Source organism: Brachionichthys hirsutus, chromosome 3, assembly GCF_040956055.1.
Source record: "Brachionichthys hirsutus isolate HB-005 chromosome 3, CSIRO-AGI_Bhir_v1, whole genome shotgun sequence".
Taxonomy (NCBI): domain Eukaryota; kingdom Metazoa; phylum Chordata; class Actinopteri; order Lophiiformes; family Brachionichthyidae; genus Brachionichthys; species Brachionichthys hirsutus.
In genome coordinates, this window is record NC_090899.1 from 16,799,438 (window position 1) to 16,822,214 (window position 22,777).

The 22,777-nt window shown below is 44.8% G+C and overlaps 1 protein-coding gene across 2 annotated transcripts in view; it reads left to right on the top strand.

Moving 5' to 3' along the window:
- Window positions 1-18,945, top strand: part of LOC137917764 (aldehyde dehydrogenase, mitochondrial-like) — a 56,109-nt gene extending 37,164 nt beyond the window's left edge. For both annotated transcript variants that reach the window (XM_068760493.1, XM_068760494.1), the window contains 5 exons: window positions 9,848-10,032; window positions 11,866-12,030; window positions 13,574-13,731; window positions 17,223-17,337; window positions 18,724-18,945. In XM_068760493.1, the coding sequence (XP_068616594.1) occupies window positions 9,848-10,032; window positions 11,866-12,030; window positions 13,574-13,731; window positions 17,223-17,337; window positions 18,724-18,756 (656 nt within the window). In that variant the 3' untranslated portion in view covers window positions 18,757-18,945. The remainder of the gene's footprint in view (window positions 1-9,847; window positions 10,033-11,865; window positions 12,031-13,573; window positions 13,732-17,222; window positions 17,338-18,723) is intronic.
- The last annotated feature ends 3,832 nt before the right edge of the window (window positions 18,946-22,777 follow it).

Below are 22,777 nucleotides of genomic sequence, written 5' to 3' on the forward strand. Positions count from 1 at the left end.
TTCTTCAGCTCCTTCCTTTAAACCGACCACCCTGATGTTATTCCGTCTCGCTTGGTTCTCCATGTCGTCCGCTTTATCAGCGAGCGTCCGCACCTTCACCTCAACTTCCCGAAGCTTGTTTTCGGCGTTAGCTAGCAGGTCCTCCAGTGTCGACACTCGACCCTCCGCTTCGTCCAGCCTTTTACTGTTGCCCTCCACACGGGCTGTCATGGCTTCCAATGCATTCGTAAATTTGGCCAGCTTCTCCTCCAGAATCTTGCTGACGCTTTCGGTAACTTCCCGAATTAGCTGGGAGGAATAGCCGTCCCCACCTGGGCCGCCATTGTTTACCTCGCTATCGTGTTTGCTTCTCGGATTTCTTTGAGGTTTATTCGCTTTCCCGGACGAGACCGAGCCGCTTTCTTTGCCCAACATTGTTATAAAGGATAAAAGGTTCCGGGCTTCAAAAAATAATAACTCTGTGGTTGTTAAAAATGTAATTTAAGATAAATGGGAGCGGGAGCTCTGCGCTAGTCCAACCGCTCAGCTCAGTGACGTCATCTCCTCCGGAAACGTGGATTATTAATACAAAGAGTCCAGCACCATCTCTTTGATTTTGCTGGTGTTCAGCAGAAGGCTGTTTGCTGAGCACCAGGCTGCACGCCACTGGACGTCCTCCCTGTACGCTCTGTGATTGCCGTTGGAAATGAGACCCACCACTGTAGTGTCATCTGCAAAGTTGAGAATGATGTTTGAGGGGTGGGCTGGGACGCAGTCATGTGTGTACAGAGCGTGCAGGAAGGGGCTCCGCACACAGCCCTGAGGGGAGCCAGTCCTGAGTGTCCGGGTGGATGATCTCTCCATTCCAATCATCACTGTCTGTGGACGGTTGGTCAGGAAGCTGTAGATCCAGTCCCAGGGGAGGGTTGGGAAGTCTAGGTCAGTCTGCTTCCTGATGAGTAAGTTCGGCAATATGGTGTTCAACACCATATTGTGAAACAGTGAAGTCAACAGAAAGCATCCTGACATAATTCCCCTGTTTTTCCAGGTAGCTTGCAGCAGTATGCAGAGCAGTGTTGATTGCATCAGCCATTGGCCTGTTTGCTTTATAAGCAAACTGATGGGGGTCGCAGTATTTAGGGAGGCAGGATTTGAGGTGGTGAAGGACGAGCCTCTCAAAGCACTTCATTCAATGGGAGCATGTTAGTGCCACTGGTCTGTAGTCATTTGGGGACCGGAACGATGGTGGCTGCTTTGAGGCAAGGCGGAATGGTAGCCTGTCCCAAGGAGGTGTTGAAGATCCTTGTTGGCCCCTGACAGTTGGTCAGCGCAGGCCTATAGTACTGTTCCCGGTACTCTGTCTGATCCTACTGGTCCTAATTCAAGAGGGCGGCCGTGGAGCCAACGGCCGTTCTGTGCTCTTCCAGGATGGATATATGGCCAGTGTCGTTACCCTCACCGAAGGGGAGGCGAGGGTATTGCAATTGGGTCCTTTTGTTTGTCTGTCTGTTTGTCTGTCCAAGCGCATAACTCAAAAACTAGTAAACTACCGTATTTTCACACCCATAGGACGCGCCTGATAGTCTTAGATTTTTTTCAAAATGTGCCGCGCGTCCATTGGTCCGCGCGGCCTATTTGTTGTTGTAAGGCGGACTCAGTCAGGCGCCTCGCGGAGTGATATGCCGATGCGCTTCACCATAGTAAACTATTATGGCGTGTTGACGGAAGTGGCTGCCGAGGCTGTCGGTCCCGCAGCAGAACACGGGAATAGAGCAGCGGAGAGAGAATCCAGCATTAATGAATCGGTGGAGGAAGCGGAGGAAGCAAGAAGAAGACCTGCAGCAACTCGGTTCCTGCGATCTGCGACTCCGTGCGCGGCGATCTCACCGATACGGTCTAAACCGGAGTGAAGCTAGCTAACGCGCTAACTAGCAAGCTAGCTTGTCAGCGTCATCCCCGGTGGATTAACCAAAGAACTCCAACCGTTCAACGTTAAACTGCGTGCTGCGTGGGAGCGCTGGGGACAGAAGGAGAACACAGTTCCACTCAGAGTGGAAGGCAGCGCAGCGCCACAGTTTGACTGGATTGTAGCTGCTTCGGCTAACTGTCTGCTAGCATCGTTGTTCGCTTCATTTCCGAGGCGTCGCCGCGCACAGCACAGAAAGACTCTGACAGTGAAGAAAGAGGCCGGCATGTTTGACGGAGATCTAGCGCAGCTGTTCACTACAGAAACAGAGGATGAGGACTTTGATGGGTTTGATTAATGACTCTGTTTTGCTCCGGCTCTATTTTTTAAAACGCGCACTAGTATGCTTGTTTGATTAATGACGATTAAAGATGTGAGTACCAAACTCAGTTTTCCTCCTGCTTTATTTTGCGCACCTATCATGCCGGCGCCTTTTGATCCGCGCGCCCTTTGTACGTTTGAAATACCGAAAAATCAGCTGTTAATGAGACTGCGCCGAATCACCAGGTGCGTCATAAGGTCGTGAAAATACGGTAATCGACTTGAGATTTTTACACAAGCAAGGTTCTGTCCGTGGGTCGGTCCTCCCCGAGAGTGGTGTTGATCCGGATCACAATCCGGATCTGAAAGCTAATTTTCATTCTAAAATCGGCATTTTTCAGGAGTCCATCCTGACCTCAATTCTGGAGCTAGAGACTTCAAATTTGGTGTGCACACTCATAGGTCATTCTAGTTTCATATATGTTACAGTTGTAGTTGTATCTTTTCCCGTTTAGGAGCAGCAAGTTAGCGCAGGTTTGAATAGTTTGAATAGTCTATTGGAGGCGAGGGTCTGCAATCTGATTGTTCATTCTAGTTGTTGTTTTTGTGACTGTCTTTCTGTTTGTTTGTTTTTATACTTTTATTTATCAAATGCAAGTTGGACATAAAGTGCAAACGTACAGTTACATTTTTTCTTTTTTAAACAACCAACCAAATGAACACCCACCCACCCCCCAATATAGTAGACTAGAGATAACAAACAAGTATGAACAATACTCGTACATGTGATAATAATAACAGTGGTAATCTCAAAAGCAAACAAGGATAAAAAAAAAAAAAAAGAAAAAGAAAAAAATACATTATACATACATTCACACAAGTGTCAGTATCTGATTATGTAAACAAGACGACTCCTAATAGCTGCCTACTCCTTGGTCAGTCAAGCAGATTTGTTGTGCTACAGTGTCTGAATAATTCTTGAAAGAGTGGCAGTTATCTGCCGCTGGCAGACCAGCACAGGAGGGCAGGTTCAAACAAAACCACATACAAGGACCTTACAGAGAAACCTCCCCAGCCGGCAGCCCATCCAGATAATTGAATAGAGGTCTCCAATGAGTGGAGGATCTATCAGATGAACCTCTAAGCGAGAATTTCATCTTCTCCAGTTTCAGAAGGCCTAAGATATCATGGAGCCAGACTTTCAGTAATGGTGGTTGGGAGGACTTCCATAATAAGAGAATTCTCTTACGAGCGACAAGCGAGCAAAAGGCAATAATGTCTCTCTGGATCGCTGTGATCTGGAGGTCATCTGGGGGCAAGCCGAAGATGGCGATATGCGGAGTTGGAATTATATTAATGCCTAATATATCTGAAATTGTTTTAAAGAATCTTTTCCAGGACCCAGACAGCTTGGGACATGTCCAGAACATATGGGTGAGGTTACAAGGGGTCTGCGAGCACCTACTACACTTCTCATCAAATTTGTCCGGAAAGACTCTCGACAGTTTTTCCTTGCTATAGTGTAGCCTATGTACGACCTTAAATTGTATTAATGAGAGTCTGGCGCAGCTGGATGATGAGTTAACAGCCCCCAAAGTTCGCTCCCAGAAGGTCTCTGAGGAGCACAGCTGAAGTTCCGACTCCCAGTTCACCCGGGTCTTGCTCAAAATCGGTCCACTGGATGAGGACAGTAAATTATAAAAATAAGAGGTGTGCCCCCTTGACAAGGTCCCAGCCTTAAGGGCCAAGTCCATTCTGCTGGGTGATGGTTTCAGCGGAAATGATGCAGTGTGCGTTCTCACAAAATCTCGCAACTGAAAATACCGGAAAAAGTCTGATTTGTGTAGATTAAAAGTAGAAATTAATTGGTCAAATCTTGCAAACACCCCGTCTATGTACAAGTCTCCCAGACTACGTATCCCTTTTTTTTCCAAGGTGGAGAATCTTAAATCAAGATTTGCAGGAGTAAACAGGTGATTATTGCAAATAGGAGTTGCCAGCGGAAGAGAATCCCATCCGAAATGGCGTCTTATCTGTGTCCAAATTTTTAATGTTCCAACAACGATTGGATTAGCGGTAAATTTTGACGGGGAAAGGGGCAGGGTACTACAAGTCAAAGCTAGTAGCGACGAGGAGCAGGAGATTGATTCGCTCCGGCACCAGCTGGATTGAGGGCAAGTAAACCAAGATGCATGTTGGCTGCCCAGTAGTAACCGATTAGATTGGGCAGACCCAGTCCCCCAGTCGATCTGTCCTCACAAAGCAATATACGGGCCGCCCTTGGCCGTTTCCCCGCCCAGATGAACGATGAAATCATGCCATTTATAGTTGCAAAAAATGATTTGGGAAGGAAAATGGGTAGGCATTGGAAAACATACAGGTATCTTGGCAAGACATTCATTTTTATAGTTTGTATCCTACCAGCCAAGGATAATGGCAGATAATGCCATCTTTGTAGATCAGATTTAACCTTTAATGTTAGCGAAGTAAGATTATGCTCTCGCATTGTTCGCAAAGATCGTGTAATTGTAATGCCAAGATATTTAAATCCCGTATTGGCCATTTCAAAGGGTATGGTCGATGTCGGTAAGTCTATGGCTAACTGGTTGATTGGGAAGTATTCACTTTTGGAGAAATTAAGTTTATAGCCAGATATTAAGCCAAAAGAGTCTAATAAAGTTAGGATGCGTGGGATACTTGACAAAGGATCACTTTCATAGAGGAGCAAGTCGTCCGCATACAGCAAAACCTGGTGTTTTATGCCCCATCTTTCAATCCCCCCAAATCCCTGCTCCATCTTCAATGCGGCTGAAAGTGGTTCTATCGCCAGGGCAAACAGCAACGGAGAAAGCGGGCATCCTTGTCGTGTTCCCCGGAATAATGGGAATGGAGTGGAATGTTGGTTATTTGTACAGACTGAAGCAAAGGGAGAGGAGTAGAGTAAACTGACCCATGAAATGAAATTTGGATTAAAGCCGAACTGTCTCAGAGAAAAGAGGAGATACGCCCACTCCACCCTATCGAAGGCCTTCTCCGCGTCAAGCGATATTATGGCTTCTGGGACATTAGAAGATGTGGAGAGGATGACGTTAAGAAGCCTTCTTATATTAGAATATGAGTGTCTTGGTGATGTTGGTCGGTAGGATGCACAGCTCAGAGGGTCTTTACCACTCTTATATATTCGGGAGATGGAAGCCTGCGTAAGTGTGGTTGGTAAGGTGCCCTGTTTGAATGAGTGGTTAAACATTTCGAGGAGTAGGGGAGCTAACTGGTCTGAGAATTTCTTATAAAATTCAACCGGGTAACCTCAGGCCCTGGAGATTTACCACTGTTCATTGATTGTATTGCCCCTTTAATTTCAGAAAGTGTGATAATGGCATCCAATCTTTGGTTATCCTCCGCTGAGACTTTGGGCAGATCCAGTTTTTCAAAAAATGTATTTAAATTAGTTTATTCTGTCACGGACTCTGTGGCATATACTTTGGAGAAGAATGATCTGAACGTATCATTTATTTTGTCTGGGTCAGAAGTTAATAAGCCTGATTCGTCTGTTATTTGAGTAATTTGGTTTGATGCCGCTTTTGCCTTCAACTGCTGAGCCAAAAGGCGTCCAGCTTTGTCACCATGCTCATACACCATCCCTCGGGAGCGGAGGAGAAGTCGTTCTGCTTCGAAAGTAAGGAGGAGATCAAGTTCTGTTTGAAGTTTTACTCTTTCTTTATACAAGTCCAGTGTATTAGTGGCTGAAAGTGATTTATCCAAATCAGCAATAGCATCTTCTAGCTCCTTCTGCCAAAATCTGCGCTGTTTATTTGCGTGAGAAGTAAATGAGATGATTATGCCCCATATGTATGCTTTGAGAGTATCCCATAATATGGATGGAGAGGTTTCATCATTATTGTTAAGTTCGTAAAATAAAGAAATTGATTCAGAGATATGTTTACAAAAGTTGGCATCAGCCAACCAGAGAGGGTTTAATTTCCAATGTCTTTGGTTTCATGCTAAATTGAAGGTCCAGGATTGCTGAGCCATGATCAGACACTGTAATAGGTAAGTATTGTGTGGAGACAATGTCCGGAATAAGTTTCTTATCTATCAGGAAATAATCTACACGTGAAAATGACCGATGCACGTGGGAAAGAAAAAGAGTATTGTCTCACTGAGGAGTGCAAAAAACGCCAAGGGTCAACAAATCCGTACTGTTCCATAAAATATGATAATGCCTGAGGCATTTTAGTGGGTGCAGTCGACCGCAGGCTGGACCTGTCCAATGTTGGATCGATCACACAGTTCATGTCTCCTCCCATTAACAGTAGGTGAGAATCTAAATTAGGAATGGCTGTAAATAGTGTGCTCTCAAAGTTATGATCGTCCCAATTGGGTGCAGATACGGATAATAGAATTACCTTTTTTTCATATAACGTACCGGTGACAATTACATAATGACCGTCTGAGTCTGTTATTACTTTACCTGGATTAAAATGCACGTTTTTCCGGATTAGTATGTCTTTACATTAAAACGAGAGTGGAATATTTGGTCGATCCAAGGTCTGTTCAATTTTCTATGGTCAGAATCACATAAATGTGTCTCCTGGAGAAACATTATATCCGCCTGCAGGTCTTTGATGTGTGTCATAACTTTTGTACGTTTGACCGCAGTGTTTAGAGAAATGATCCTCACTGTCCGTCCACCAGCGGCAGCCCCTCCGATCACACTAGCCATGGTTCAGTGTACTGTAGCAAGAATGTCAGGTCAGTCTCAAGGAGCAAGCAGCGGTCAGCTGGAATCGTCTGCACAAAAACAGCACAATGTGAAATGAACACATACATAACACTTAATCCAAAATAAACACAATCAAAATCAAATGAATACTTTCTTCCCCTCCCCCCCCCTTGTCCCATTTATCAAATCTAAACCCTTTCTGCACCATCTTTCCTCTTCTCCTTTATTTGTCTCATATGCTGCAGCTTCAGCAAGTCAATTCGAACCCCCATAGAGATGAACACGAACCTCGAACACATTGCCAAAACACAGGAATAAACCAGCCCTTCATATAAGCAGGCCAGGCTAGCATAGCACAAATTAGCCGTTGGTGAGGTAGCAGTTAAGCTATTCGGGCCCCGGAGTCTGTTGATATTTGGCCGCAAACGCAGAAGCTTCCTCAGGAGATGCGAACCTCTTCTTCGCCCCACTTTCCAACGTAATCTGCAGGCGGGCCGGGAAGAGAAGCGATGGCCGAAGAGCAAGCTTGTAGAGATCGGCCATCACCGTTCGGTATTTGGCTCGTTCCGTGGCAACCTCTGGCATGTAGTCTTCAAAAACCTGGATCGGCGATCCCCGAAATTGTAGCTTCCCTCGTCTTTTGCGAGCCTCACGAATGATCAGGTCCTTAATCTGATAGCGATGGAGACGAAGTATGACCGGCCTGGGCCGTGAGCCTGGCTGTGGTTTAGCGGCTAATGCTCTGTGCGCTCGGTCCACTTCAGGAGGGGTCTGTAGAATCTCATCGCCGAGTACTTCAGCCAGTAGTTCGGCGAAAAGGGTCGTGGGTCTAGGACCCTCAATTGATTCTTGGAGGCCAATTATCCTGATATTGTTTCTGCGGCTCCGGCTCTCAAGATCGCTAGCCTTAGCCATTAGCTTGATGTTGCTATCTTCGAGTGCTACGCACCTCTCCTCCAGAGCCTCGATACGTTGGTTTTGCAGCTCAGCGTCGGATTCCAACGACTCCATACGTTGACCATGCTCTGTCATCGTTGTTTGAACCTTGTTTAGTCTTGATTCCAGAGCAGCGAATGTTGTTTTGAAGTCGGCTGCGATGCTAGCTCTGTGGGCTTCCAGCATCTCCGCTATGCTAGTTAGCGCTGCTCCGATCGTTGGAGAGGAGTCCTCCCCAGCCTTCTTAGCCGCTCTTGCTGCCTTGGACATTTCGCTAACGTGCTCAAGGTTCTAATGTTATCAATTCTAATCTCGCTGGATTGAAATACTGAGGGAAAAGTAGTAATTTAAAATTATTGCTGCGGGACACTGAGACAACGCTGCCTTCACATGCTCACCAAACCGGAAGTCTCCCTGTCTTTCTGTTTTGATCTTTTCCTGGGTGCACACTGACTCTGCCCATCTGGTTCCAAGGGCAAATCATTAACAGGTAACAGGATATTATGATGCAGGACACGGAGGGTTTGATCTCCTGTTTCTGGTTGAACTGGTTGTACACAGGTCCATCTTCTGGGAAAGGAATCCTCCTTTCCGAGTAAGCCCGAAGTTTGCCTGGACCCCTCTCTGACAAATTTCTGAGAAGCACCCGGTCTCCCGGCTGCAGTGCAATGCCAGTCATAATATTTCTTCCGCTTAGGAGAGCGCCTTCCGCTGTTGTCTGAAGCGATCTTGTATGCCTGCTGCGTGTGAGAAGCCCGTTTCTGTACATACTCTTGTGTAGACTGTAGCTTCTCTTCCGGTTTCAAATCAAAAACGCAAATCTACAGGAAGCGTGGTGCTCTCCAATATAGGAGAAAGAATGGTGAATAACCTATTGACTCATGTGGGGTAAGTGCTCCTCCATTTTCATCCGCTTATCCGGGGCTGGGTCGCAGGGGCAGCAGCCTAAGCAGGGAAGCCCAGACTTCCCTCTCCCCGGCCACTTCCTCCGGCTCTTCCGGGGGGATCCCGAGGCGTTCCCAGGCCAGCCGAGAGACATAGTCTCTCCAGCGTGTCCTGGGTCTTCCCCGTGGTCTCCTCCCGGTGGGACGTGCCCTGAACACCTCACCAGGGAGGCGTTCAGGAGGCATCCTGAATAGATGCTCGAGCCTCCTCATCTGGCTCCTCTCAACGCGGAGGAGCAGCGGCTCTACTCCGAGCTCCTCCCGGATGACTGAGCTTCTCACCCTATCTCTAAGGGAGAGCCCAGCCCCCCTACGGAGGAAGCTCATTTTAGCCGCTTGTACCCGGGATCTCGTTCTTTCGGTCACTGCCCAAAGCTCGTGACCACAGGTGAGGGTAGGAACGAAGATCGACCGGTAAATCGAGAGCTTCGCCTTTCGACTCAGCTCTCTCTTCACCATGACGGATCTGTGCAGAGTCCGCATCACTGCAGACGCTGCACCGATCCGTCTGTCGATCTCCCGCTCCATCCTTCCCTCACTCGTGCAAAAAGCAGCGACCCAATCCTGAAGTCACCAAACCGAACCCCCTCAACGCCCTGGTTGCACCTAGAAATTCTGTCCATAAAGTGCAATGGGTAAGTGCTCCTTCCACTCCCAATTTTCCAACCCAATATACCCATCTGCACGCTCCATCAAAACTTGCAACATCTGTGCTACGTGATAGAGCTGAACATTTCAGAGGCATAGCTGTGCAATATTCATGCCGTCCAATCAGCAACTTCATATGTCTTTTGTGTATAAAGAAAGTTTTAGATCTTTCAAAGCTGAACTCAAAGCTCATGAAAAATAGGAGCACAAACAAAAGTGTCCCTTATGTTGTTGTTCACTATAATTTAATCAGATGTATGTTAAAATCACAGATTTAAATAATGGAAGTGATTTACTTTACATTTAATAATACTTTTCCTGACAGTTGTATATATATATATATATATATATTAGTTAATTTTTTTATTTTTTTTACATTTCCTCATTTAGTGGAAGATGCAGTGGAGCAGTCCCACTTTGCTCTATTTTTCAACCAAGGCCAGTGTTGCTGTGCTGGTTCTCGAACTTATGTCCAAGCAGACATCTATGATGATTTTGTGGAACAGAGTGTTGCCCGAGCAAATATGCGAGTGGTGGGAAACCCTTTTGACCTGAAGACTGAGCAGGGACCTCAGGTAACATACAAACCTACAGGTACATTCGCATGAGTTTATTTTCAACAAGGGTAAAATGGAATTTTAAGGATCTTACTAAGCCTACCATGATTATACAGTGGAACCTTGGTCCTTAAACGACTCTGTCGTCAAACAACTCGGTTTTTGACCAAATAAAGTTTGGTCAAATGCCTTAGAATTCGAACAGATTTTCGGACACCAGTGGAGCCGAACACACGCGAACAAAGGCAGAGTCTACCCGAGTAGTAGGTTCAGTTCACATTTTTCACTTTGTGTGCGTGTTTCTTCGCTTTATTCTCTTTAGCTCTTCGTCATGGATCCAAAGTAAGGCAGCAGTAATACAACTGGAAAAGAAAAGAGGAAAGTAGTGAGAACAACTGTTGAATTGAAGGAGGAAATAATCACCAACTATGAAAATGAGTTGTCTCGGATCTTGCTGCACAGTACAGTATGGCGAAATCAACGATTTCGACTTTTCTTAACTCTTTCAATGCCATTGAAGTGTATCTAAACCAAAACATTAATTGCCAACCCTGACATTGAATCCTGCCTCTCTTCAAAGGCCGATAACTCCAGAACTTTATTTTCCAGATGAAAGAAGAGACTTTAATCTTTCATTTTGAATGTTCGGTGTGTGCATATGCATAATACAGAATATTGTGGAAAAATAGGGCAAAATGAGCGAAAACTGGGGCACTCAGCATATGGCTGAGCTGAAATGGCTGGTACTGAAAGAGTTAAGAAAGTTGAGTGAACGAGAAAGAGAACAGTGTAAATCCAGAAGGACAGTTACCCTGTCATTTTATGGAGGGGGACTCTCTTTCAAAGGAATAACCCTTCCTCCTGTTCCCTCCATGTCCGGTCCAACACCGCATCCAAAACACATGTAAATTATACACAATTGTGTTCAATTAACTTTTATTTTGCTTTTGTTTTTTATTCTATTTACACTTATGTGTTATCTGTTGATTAGATACATGTAGTTACATATTAATATAACTGTAGGAATGTAAATGGGCATTTACCTGATTTTAGGAATGGATTAATCTAGTTTCCATTATTTCTTGAGGGAAAAATGGTTTCGATTTTTGAACAGTATTACACAAAAAATTATGTTTGACAACCGAGGTTCCATTGTATATTTTTGCCTCCGCTGTGGAGATTACCTTTTCACCGGCTTTGGTTTGTTTGTCTGTTAGCAAGATAACTCAAAAAGGTCTGGACGGATCCCGATGAAATGTTTTAGAAAATGTTGGGAATCTGACCAGACATTTTTGGTGATGATCCAGAAGAGATCCTGGATTCTGGATCACTTTGAAATTTTCGGTAACATTGCAGTCCATATCGATGATTATTGATTATTGGCCGATATTTATGGAATTTGACACAGTCATGTAGGGTGGGGGTCTCTATCTCACCACCAAACCTTATCTGGATCTGATCCCGAATGGAGTCAGGAAAAAAATATTACAATTTAACATAGAAACCCCCATTTAAGGATTCACTTTTAATTTTCATTGTTGGTGTATAAAGATACCAAAAACAATAATGATCCAGATCACCATGTGGCCAGTGTGAATCCAGTCTCGAGGGGAATTAGCTGCTTGGCGGAGGTTGCGCTCTCTGAGAGCTCTAGTTAATTCATTAATATTCTGTGTACCTATGTCCCTGATTAAAAATAATAAAAAAGACAAAAATGTATGAAAATTCCAATGTTATAAAAAAACAACAGATAAACAGAACATAGATGAATTGCAGTAAGTTAAATAAAAGGTGATAACTGTTTCTGATTCATACTCACGCTATTGGCGCTACCTCTGATGTCTTGTCCAGATAGATGAGGAGCAGTTTAACAAGATATTGGGCTACATCAGAAGTGGGAAGAAAGAGGGAGCCAAGCTGCTGTGTGGGGGGAAAGTGGCTGCAGATAAAGGGTACTTCATACAACCTACTGTGTTTGGAGATGTCCAGGACAACATGACAATTGCCAGAGAGGAGGTAAGATAATATGGATCACTTAAAATGCTTGTGTTCATAAGATTGCAATCCATCTCTTTGTTCAGAGAATAATAACACCAACATTTTTTCACTCATGGTTATTATTTGAGTGAATCCAGTTATTGTCGAACAACTACTCTTTTTCAATCAATGACAATCCAAATGACCCTGATCAAATGTTTACACACCTTGGAGATTTTGGTTTGATAACATACACATAAATGGACACAAATGGGTTTGAATTGTGGTGTGCACAGCCCTCTACGGCGGTAAGCAGGTAATAAAACTAATAAAATATGAATAGGCTAGTCTGCCAAGAGGGCAGGTGACGGTCACAATCACTATAAGAATAAAACGCATAGAATCTAGCAGAGACTGACGTTGTGTACGTTGTTACTCTGGAGCACGAATGCAGACGAGGTATAGAAAATAAAAAGAGAAAAAACAAACCAAAAAAGGACGTTGCAATATGAGACCGATCCAAAACACAAGGGCAAGTCGGCCTGTCATTGGCAGCGAGATAATCAAGTGAAGGATCTGGAGTGCCCGTCTCAGTCTCCTGACCTCAATATCATCGAGTCACGCTCCAGAGATCTGAAAAGCTGTGAGACAGCCCAAGAATTGATAGGAAGTATAGGCAGCTTTTACCAGAGAAAATAATGAGCCTCATCCGCAACTAACCAGACAGTGATCAGAAGACAGCGATAGTGATAGATGTAACAATCCCAAGCAAGAGCAACATCAGGAAGAAAGAACACAGAAAGCTGGAGAAATACCAAGGGCTGAAGGAAGAGCTGGAGAATGTGGGGACTGAAGGCAACAGTGGTGCCAGTAGTGATCGGGGCACTAGGGGCAGTAGCCCCCAAGCTGGATGCATGGCTCCAGTAGTGATCGGGGCACTAGGGGCAGTAGCCCCCAAGCTGGATGCATGGCTCCAGTAGTGATCGGGGCACCAGGGGCAGTAACCCCCAAGCTGGATGCATGGCTCCAGTAGTGATCGGGGTACTAGGGGCAGTAGCCCCCAAGCTGGATGCATGGCTCCAGTAGTGATCGGGGCACTAGAGGCAGAGCTGGGTGCATTGCTCCAGTAGTGATCGGGGCACTAGGGGCAGTAGCCCCCAAGCTGGATGCATGGCTCCAGTAGTGATCGGGGCACTAGGGGCAGTAGCCCCCAAGCTGGATGCATGGCTCCAGTAGTGATCGGGGCACTAGGGGCAGAGCTGGGTGCATGGCTCCAGTAGTGATCGGGGCACTAGGGGCAGAGCTGGGTGCATGGCTCCAGTAGTGATCGGGGCACTAGGGGCAGAGCTGGGTGCATGGTGACAGCTGATACCAGGAACAACGTCCAACATCTCCGTCCAGAAGAGAGCAGTCCTAGGGACAGCTAAGATCCTGCTCAGAAATAATACTTCTCTTCATAGGTTTGCTAATTCTTTGACAAGTAGGTGATAATTGCCAAGAAATGGCAACGTATATATTCAATGTATTGTAAATTTAGTAATATTTGCTCAATTTTTTAACTTTTTTTTTGTATCTCTTGCAGATATTTGGTCCAGTGATGCAGATCTTGAAGTTTAAAACAGTGGAAGAGGTGGTGACTCGAGCCAATGATTCCAAATATGGTCTTGCAGCTGCTGTGTTTACAAAGGACATTGATAAGGCCCACTTTGTGTCCAGTGGCCTCCGTGCTGGCACAGTCTGGTAAAGTCATTAACATATTAACATCAGTTTATAACCTGCACGTTCAAGGTTCTGTCATGGGTTGATTTCTACACTTTATGTGGATAATTCCTCTACAGAACCATGTGGAGCAAAAATATATTAAACTATCATGATCGTTTTTAGAAAACTCCAATGACTGGTATAACGTTTAAATGATCCATAAAAGGTTTCGTTCAGTCCATCTGTGGTTCAGACAGACAGATGGAAAAAGACAGAATGTTGGTTGCTGAATTTGTATGTTTGATCATTTGTATAGTTCGATACTTGCTGTAACCATGTAGCTGTACCATCAGGAAGAGTCTTTATTAGGCCCTAGCGCCTATCTAGGCGCAAGGGGCGGGGCAATTGCAACGCAGAAAACAACAAGTTGACGAGCGCAGTGAGTCAACCATCGGCATTCAACTTCGCAATGCAGTTGACGATGACTAACACACTCACCGACACTCAACAGCACACACACACACTTCCACACACAAACACTCGTTCACGAGCGCAGCGAGTCAAACATCGGCATTCAACCTCCGCCATGGGTACTACTCATGGAGACATGTCCAAAAATATATAATATGTGGTAGGCGTGGTGAAGCCCATATTGTTATTGCATGAAAACGCATGGGCGCCTATAGGCCAACTGCCATGTGGAGGTCGATGACGAGCGAAAAGTTCTCCTCAGCCACCTGAGCCAACCCACCACCCACAGTCCGAAAATGTTTTTTATGTAGTAATCGCGTACTCAGAAAAAAAGCTATATTGTTTTTGAGTTGAAAAATTAAAAAATGTTCTTTATTTGTCTTTCTTTGTTCTGCTGTTTAAACAGCAATTTGACCCCTTTCCCATAATCGAAAACTCACCGAATTTTGAACCAGATTCAGATCTGGCGAAAAATAAAAATGTTTATGTGTTTCACAGTTGGCCATGAAAAGGTGGCGCCACCTACAAAAATCAAAATGCATTGCGCCTATGGGGAGGGGTCCGATGGCAACTTTGTCGTACAGCCATGAAATTCGGTACAGACATGCGTCATGTCAGGGCAAAAAAAAAACATTATGGCCACGCCCCCAGAAAAACAGGAAGGCGGCCATATTGGATTGAAACTTAAAAACTGCTGAGTCAGCGTTAATGCTGAGATTTTTTGTACACCAAAAATTGCTCCCGTTTGCACATACACACTCCAATCAAAACCAAATTTTAATCACTTATTGACCCTTCCTACCTGGACACTGTAAAAGTTCAACTTTGACAATCGGCCTTACAGCGCCCCCCACAGAACAAGAACAAAAATTGAATAGGAGTAAATCAAAATAGTTTGCCAGAAATTAATGAAATTTGCCAGAAAATTCCCTCATGTGGTCCCGATCAAAAAAGCCAATCGTAACCATGTCGGTTTTACGGTGTTGCCGTGGCAATGGCCGAAGTTCCCCATGTTATTCTATTGCGGACAACAAGAACTTCTCCCATGATATGAAAATGACATATTACCATGGAAACGTCCCAAATTTGCATCTGCTAATTGGGACGGGAGCTGCCCTGGTGTACTGGAAAGTCTCCAAGACGGCGGCTTTCAAAGTTCTGGATAAATTGACCATGGATCTAAAAGTGCTCTTCGGTGCTCTGGGGGACCGTGTGGTGTCTTGAATCAAGGACCTGGGCAACCAGCTCAGGGATCGATCCGGGGAGGACCGGCAGAAATGGATACCATCTTGCACCAGCAGGTAGAACTGTATCGATCTCCGGACTGAGTCCTGGCTTGGAGGGACTGAAGTCTCACCTTGGCACACGAAACGAGGAATAACTGAGGACCAGTTGTATATTTGGATTAAGCTAAATGTTCATTTTGGCTGAATATTGGATCTATTATGTCTCCAGTTTCCTATATTATCCCAATACAGTTAAAGACTGAAGTGTGGGCGACTAATGCAGCTCAAATCTAAATACTTGTGAAGCACTCAGGACAAAAGCGGCGTGCGTCGGCGGGTCAGCTCAACGGCCCGCTGGCCCGCGAGGACCTACAATGCCGCTTGCGGCTTTAATTTGTACTTGTATTTAGAAATGTTGTGAGATGTTTTGCAAGTAGTTTGCTTTGCAGTTGCTTAACAGTGCATTATGTAATTTTAGTGAAATGTAAATAATACAGTTCGTGAAGATGGTACAGAAAAGGTCTTTCTTGTATCATGCTCCTCACCTTTTGTCAAGTCAAATAAACGTTGGTGACAAAGAGTTACCAGATTCCCAGTGTGGAAAAATAACTCACACACGACAAAAGAAAACAGGAGGAGACACTTTATTAACACATTTTCATTCTGTCAAGTTATTGTAATTGATAACAATAGTTGTAATCAAGAAGTGGGATGATGTTTATTGATGGTATCATGGCTCTCCAGGTCGGTGGGGAGTCTTTGCCCAAAGTGGAGGAGTTCAAGTAACTTGGGGTCTTGTTCAGGGGGGAGGGAAGGATGGATCGTGATTGATAAACGGATCAGTGTAGTGATGCGGTTGTTGTATTGGTCTGTCGTAGAAGGAGCTGAGCCGAAAGCCGAAGCTCTCGATTTACCGGTCAATCTCCGTTGCTACTCTCACCTACGGTCATGACGGAAAAGACAAGACCCCGGCTACAAGCCCAGTATTAATATAGGACATGAGTTTCCTCCACAGCGTTGCTGGGCTCACCCTTATAGATTGCTTTACTCCCTGAAGGAGCTCCTCACCCAGAGTAAAGCAGCTGCTCCTCCCCATTAAGAGGAGCAGCTGAGCTGGCTCAGGCATCTGTTTCGGGTGCCTCCTTGAAGCCTCCCTGAGGAGGTGTTCCGGGCACGTCCCGGCAGAAGGGAGGCCCCGGGGGGAGATGTCAGGTTTGTGACACTGTAAAAGAGAGAAAATCAGAACCAAGCCCCAAAGATTCAACCCAATAACCATTTACTTGCGGTAAGAAACGAGACTAGTATTCTTTCTTTCAGCAAGGGAGAATGGAGCTGCTCTCTAGCCGTGCCATCGACTCTCCCAGCAAGGGAGAGTGGCTGCTGCTAGCCTCGTCCTCGATTCTCAGAGAAACAGCTCCCCTCCAGCTGGTTTTATTAGCAGATAAGAATGTGTGCGTGCGTAAATCACCCAGACATGAAGACTCCAACCTTGAGCAGATAGCTCTTCCAGAAAACACAAAGTGTAGTCAGCATATTAACAGATCTACGATTGTCACATACTTTATGAATATCTTGAGTAAGATTATGAAGGATAAATGGCATTAAAAGAACCATGACATAACTACTGCTACTCATTGGTGAATTAATGATAAACACATTTGCAGATTTATCTAACAGAAGACCAAGGACGTGCTGAGGAGACTGTCACTCGTACCAATAATAGTACCAATAGTAAATTAATCGTTGTTAAATATCACACGGTGATATTTACATCCTGATTTGATTAATTATGAGTTGAAATGTGTTTTTGTGTGTTTTTGTGTCTCGCTGCAGGGTAAACTGTTATGATGTTTTTGGGGCCCAGGCACCATTTGGAGGTTACAAGGCTTCAGGCAATGGCAGAGAGTTGGGGGAGTATGGACTGGACAACTACACGGAAGTCAAAACGGTAATGAAGACAAAATAAGATCCGTGTCTCTAGAATGTGGAGCACAATACCGATACATAATCAGGTGATATCAACAAATATATTTTATTTACTTATTTGTTCTGTTTAAAATCTTAAAGCATCCAAAGGTTTTTAGAAAACTCTTGTACTTTTAGCAGAGATAATCATAAATAAATAAAATATTATTTTGCTCCTATTAAGTTGAAGTGAAAAATAAAAAAGTGACTTCATATGAAAATGGCAAACACTTACTGTGTATTCAGGTTTTAAGCTGAAAATCTTTTCAGCTACCAGCCATTGCTAACGGAGCCTTTCAGTCTGCTTTATTATGCAGTATGCGAGGGAGGAAATTGTAGAAGATGAATCCCACAGCTGTAGATCTCAGTTTCTTATCATGGTATCTCTTTCCATTCAAATTGCAATCAAATAAATGGTGTTTGTAAACTATAATATACTATACCCCCGCCAGCTTTTTGCGTCACAGTGAATGCGTTTCCCAACATAGTAGTGCCTTCGCTTCTCTCGACTGATTTGGTTCCCATTTCATAATATTTCCTATCGAGAAACCTAAGAGCACCCTCTGCTTTGTACGTCAATATTTCATCTAATTTGGCTCTATTTTCTTTGAGTTCATCAAGTACAGCTTGTTTTCCGTTCAGTTTATGTTCATTTTCTAATGTTTTTAATTCAGTTTCCAATTGTAATGGTTTTTTGAGTCTGTCTTTTTTTTAACCTGGATCCAATAGATATTAATTTTCCTCTTATTGTGGCTTTTCCTGTGTCCCATAAAACACTGGTCCCACGTCAAGGGCCATTTTAACTTGGCTATCATCTGAGAGGGTCATTGGCTCGATTATACAATTTTTTACCCGCTATATATCCTTTTTGGAAAGCAGGAAGTGATCTAGCCGTGAGTAAATCCCATGCACCTGTGACAAAGGTGAAGTCTCTCTCATTGGTGGTGCCATGTTTAATCCTAATTCTTATTGATCATATTCATTAAACTTTTAGGCATTCTGGTTTGAGGCATCGTAGACATTGGTAACTTATCTAATCTATTATTCAAAACACAATTTAAGTCTCCACCCATAATGAACGTACCCTCACACCTATCTGCGACCAGACGAGCGAGTGTTTGGAAAACAATTTGGACAACTATTCAGAATAGTTCTTTTGAGTCCAGCAATTGTCTGTGACCAAAACACCTAATATTGATTTTTATCGAGAATTTAATTTTACTATCCTACTTTGCATTTTGAAAATTACTGTAAAAGCAATTTCATATTTTTGAAAGCATTCTTCCACATCCCAAACGTTTTGCATGTAATTTGATTAAATAACAAATAAGCATTCTTTACATCTGAATTATTCTCTCTGTATTGCCAGGTGACGATCAAGGTGCCACAAAAGAACTCGTAGACGGTGGACTTAACAACTGAGTGACATCAACAGCAACAAGCCACAAACGAGATGCCTTAGAATGAATCCTGTACTGCTTGTAGTTTCTCTGGTTTCATTATTTCCAGTGCTGTCTGTCACTCCATGTAGGTGAAAGCAATCTCTGAAAATGTGCATCTTGAATTAATAAATGAAATACATACTTGTCAAAGTGATGAATATTTACTATACTCTAACACCTGCATGAAAGAGATTTTGTTCTTGACATGTACTTTAATATACAAGCAACAATATATTTCTACTTTGTGCTCTGAAACATCAGACTTTTCACAATACAGTACATGCATTTTAAGGTACTTGCTTTGAAGGAGCTCCTCACCCAGAGTAAAGCAGCTGAGCTGGCTCAGGCATCTGTTTCGGGTGCCTCCTTGAAGCCTCCCTGAGGAGGTGTTCCGGGCACGTCCCGGCAGGAAGGAGGCCCCGGGGGGAGACCAAGGACATGCTGAGGAGACTGTCACTCGTACCAATAATTAATGTTGTATTAATATAGGACAGGCTAGTGGACCTGCCCCTTATAATGCTTTACGATGCATGCTCCATTCAGAATCTTTAATAATGACAGGCAGTTTTCCCAAGAGAAACAAGCTGAACTAGAAAGACAATCAGAGACTGCAGACTCCGCCTCCAATCAACTATTGGATCTTGTGAGACAGTAAACAGGGCTTCCGGATCAGAGGAGCCAAACCTGCTCTAGCTTGCTGCTCCGGAACGGGACAAGATACAACTTTTATGTTGCACCCCTGAAATGAAATGAACGGCTGGACTCACGTTCATCTTCTTTTGGTAACTTAATTACAGTCCTCGGTTCAGTAACGTCAAGTAATATTTGTGTCTCCTGCGTACTACAGCACACCTTCTGGACTCTTTTTCCCATCATGCCATTCGTGTCCCTCTTAAAGTGGCAGTTTACAGCAGAGGCACAGTTCCAGATGTAAAAATGATTTTAGAATCTGGATCCAGATCCGGATCAACGCCATTCTCACGGACGGAACCCAGAACTAGTTTTTGAGTTATGCGCGCGGACAAACAAACAAACGGACCCAATTGCAATACCCTCGCCTCCCCTTCGGCGAGGCTAATGAAGGGGTCGTTAACTTAGCCATTCTTCATTTTGCATCATGAAGACTATTTATTTTACTTTCATGGATGCCTACTAGCTTGTATATAGAAAGAACTCGAAAATGATTCATTTTGAATATTGGTGTGAGAAGTGGACTTGCCAACACTGGACAATAGCATTGCCAGGGGTGCATCTACTAAGCGGCCCACACTGTTTAATATATATACATATATACTGTTGTCCTGGGCCTCATGTTTAGGATGCTCAAAAGGAGTAGGATGAGTGTGAACTTATGGAATCCTACCCCCCTTCAGCAACAGATCATATGAAAACGGTCATATAACGTATTTGCCCGCACATAAAACACTCCATGAACGCAACACATTACAGTTGTTGGTAGTACGTTTTACCCATCAATACATGCATACTTTAAAAATACCTCATCTTTATACTTTCTTTTAAAAATAATTATTCTTTGACACAGCTTCAATTCAATATCCACGTTATCCACGTTTTACACCACAGAAGCCTTTTCTCGCAGTTCTTATTTTATGTACCTTAAAATGTCTCTCCCCTCTTAAGTTGTATCCTCCTTCCCTCTCAGTGAACACGATCTGTGGATGGCTTGGTACTAGGTAGTGATTTTTTGTCTGCTTTAAATGTGACCACATCGTCCGGTTTAAGCAGGGGTCCCCAAACTACGGCCCGGCCCCCTGAACAATACCAGACACCAAAAATATATTTTTTTCTTTCTTATTTTCCTTTCCATACAATATATGTGTCAAACTCAAACAGTGGCCCGCCACGTCATTTTATGTGGCCCGCAAGAGCATCAAAGGTCTGATTGTCTAAAAATAAATAGGTCAAAAGCATGCTTTGACCAAAAACTACATTTCCCGCAATGCCTGTCCCCGCCACTACATGGCAGTGTTTCCACATTAATGCCAACAGGTGGAATTGAGCAGTGGCGTCAGTCCGCCTAAAATATTCTTAAGCCCCCCTAAATAATTTTAGGTTGTTTTATAAAAAAAAATCTTTTTTTTTTTTTTTTTTTTTGTTCAGTGACCAAAAAATGTCGACATATTCTATTAAAGCCGCCAGAATATATGTTTAAGACCATATAACCTGTCATTATTTACTTAAATCTGATCGTGAATCTGTTTCCCCTCACTTCATGACGTAAGGTAGAGAACCCGTTCCACCTGTTCCTATAGAGAATGCCCACATCACTGAAACTCCAGTCCACGTTTTCCCTGTGACCGCTAATTGTCGGTCCCTGCAGCGTGTTTGAAGCACACAGAGCAGAATAGAAGAGCTTTAGGAGAAGAACGTGAACGGATGGATGAAGAATGGATAAAAGAAAGTTTATAAAGAAAGTAAGTTTATCACTGCTGGTAGTAACATTTAGTTATTGTGTGACACACTTAAGGGAAACGCACAGATGCATTAGCCATGGAGCTGTATGAAAACCACAGCCCTGAGCCACGCCCACAGTCTCCCTGAATCAGGGGCAGAGACCTGCAGAACCTGCAGGTTCACGCACTGAATAGAACTCAGACACAGTGAAAAAAGAGTTACTTTTCCCTTGTGTGGATCGGATGGCTGGCGAGCTTGAGTTAAGATTTAAATGTGTCCTAAATGTGAGAACTTCTTGAGTATCACACTTGAATGAACTCTGAAAACACTACAGCCTGAAAACAGGCTGGATGTTCTCCCAAAGATATATTGTCTGTTCACAACCTCCTTGATTCAGACATGTTTCCCTCGCTGAAGGTTCTACCCAAGTTGCCCTAACGGTGCCCGTAAGCAGCTGCTCATGTGAAAGGTCCTTTAGAGTACTGCGTTGGATGCACGGCGTCGGTTGCACTGCGTCGGTTGCACGGCGTTGGTTGCACTGCGTCGGTTGCACTGCGTCGGTTTCACTGCATCGGTTGCACTGCGTCAGTTTCACTGCGTCGGTTGCACTGCGTCGGTTTCACTCCGTCGGTTGCACTGCGTCGGTTTTACTGCGTTGGTTGCACTGCGTCGGTTGCACTGCGTCGGTTGCACTGCGTCGGTTTCACTGCGTCGGTTTCACTGCGTCGGTTGCACTGCGTTGGTTTTACTGCGTCGGTTGCACTGCGTCGGTTGCACTGCGTCGGTTGCACTGCGTCGGTTGCACTGCGTCGGTTGCACTGCGTCGGTTGCACTGCGTCGGTTTCACTGCGTCGGTTTCACTGCGTCGGTTGCACTGCGTCGGTTGCACTGCGTCGGTTGCACTGCGTCGGTTGCACTGCGTCGGTTTCACTGCGTCGGTTTCACTGCATCGGTTTCACTGCGTCGGTTGCACTGCGTCGGTTGCACTGCGTCGGTTGCACTGCGTCGGTTGCACTGCATCGGTTGCACTGCGTCGGTTGCACTGCGTCGGTTGCACTGCGTCGGTTGCACTGCGTCGGTTGCACTCCGTCGGTTGCACTGCGTCGGTTGCACTGCGTTGGTTGCACTGCGTCGGTTGCACTGCGTCGGTTGCACTGCGTCGGTTGCACTGCGTCGGTTGCACTGCGTCGGTTGCACTGCGTCGGTTGCACTGCGTCGGTTGCACTGCGTCGGTTGCACTGCGTTGGTTGCACTGCGTCGGTTGCACTGCGTCGGTTGCACTGCGTCGGTTTCACTGCGTCGGTTGCACTGCGTCGGTTGCACTGCGTCGGTTGCACTGCGTCGGTTGCACTGCGTCGTTTGCACTGCGTCGGTTGCACTGCGTCGGTTGCACTGCGTTGGTTGCACTGCGTCGGTTGCACTGCGTCGGTTGAACTGCGTTCGTTGAACTGCATCGGTTGCGCTGCGTCGGTTGCACTGCGTTGGTTTCACTCCATCGGTTGCACTGCGGCAGTTTCACTGCGTCGGTTGCACTGCGTCGGTTGCACTGCGTTGGTTTCACTGCGT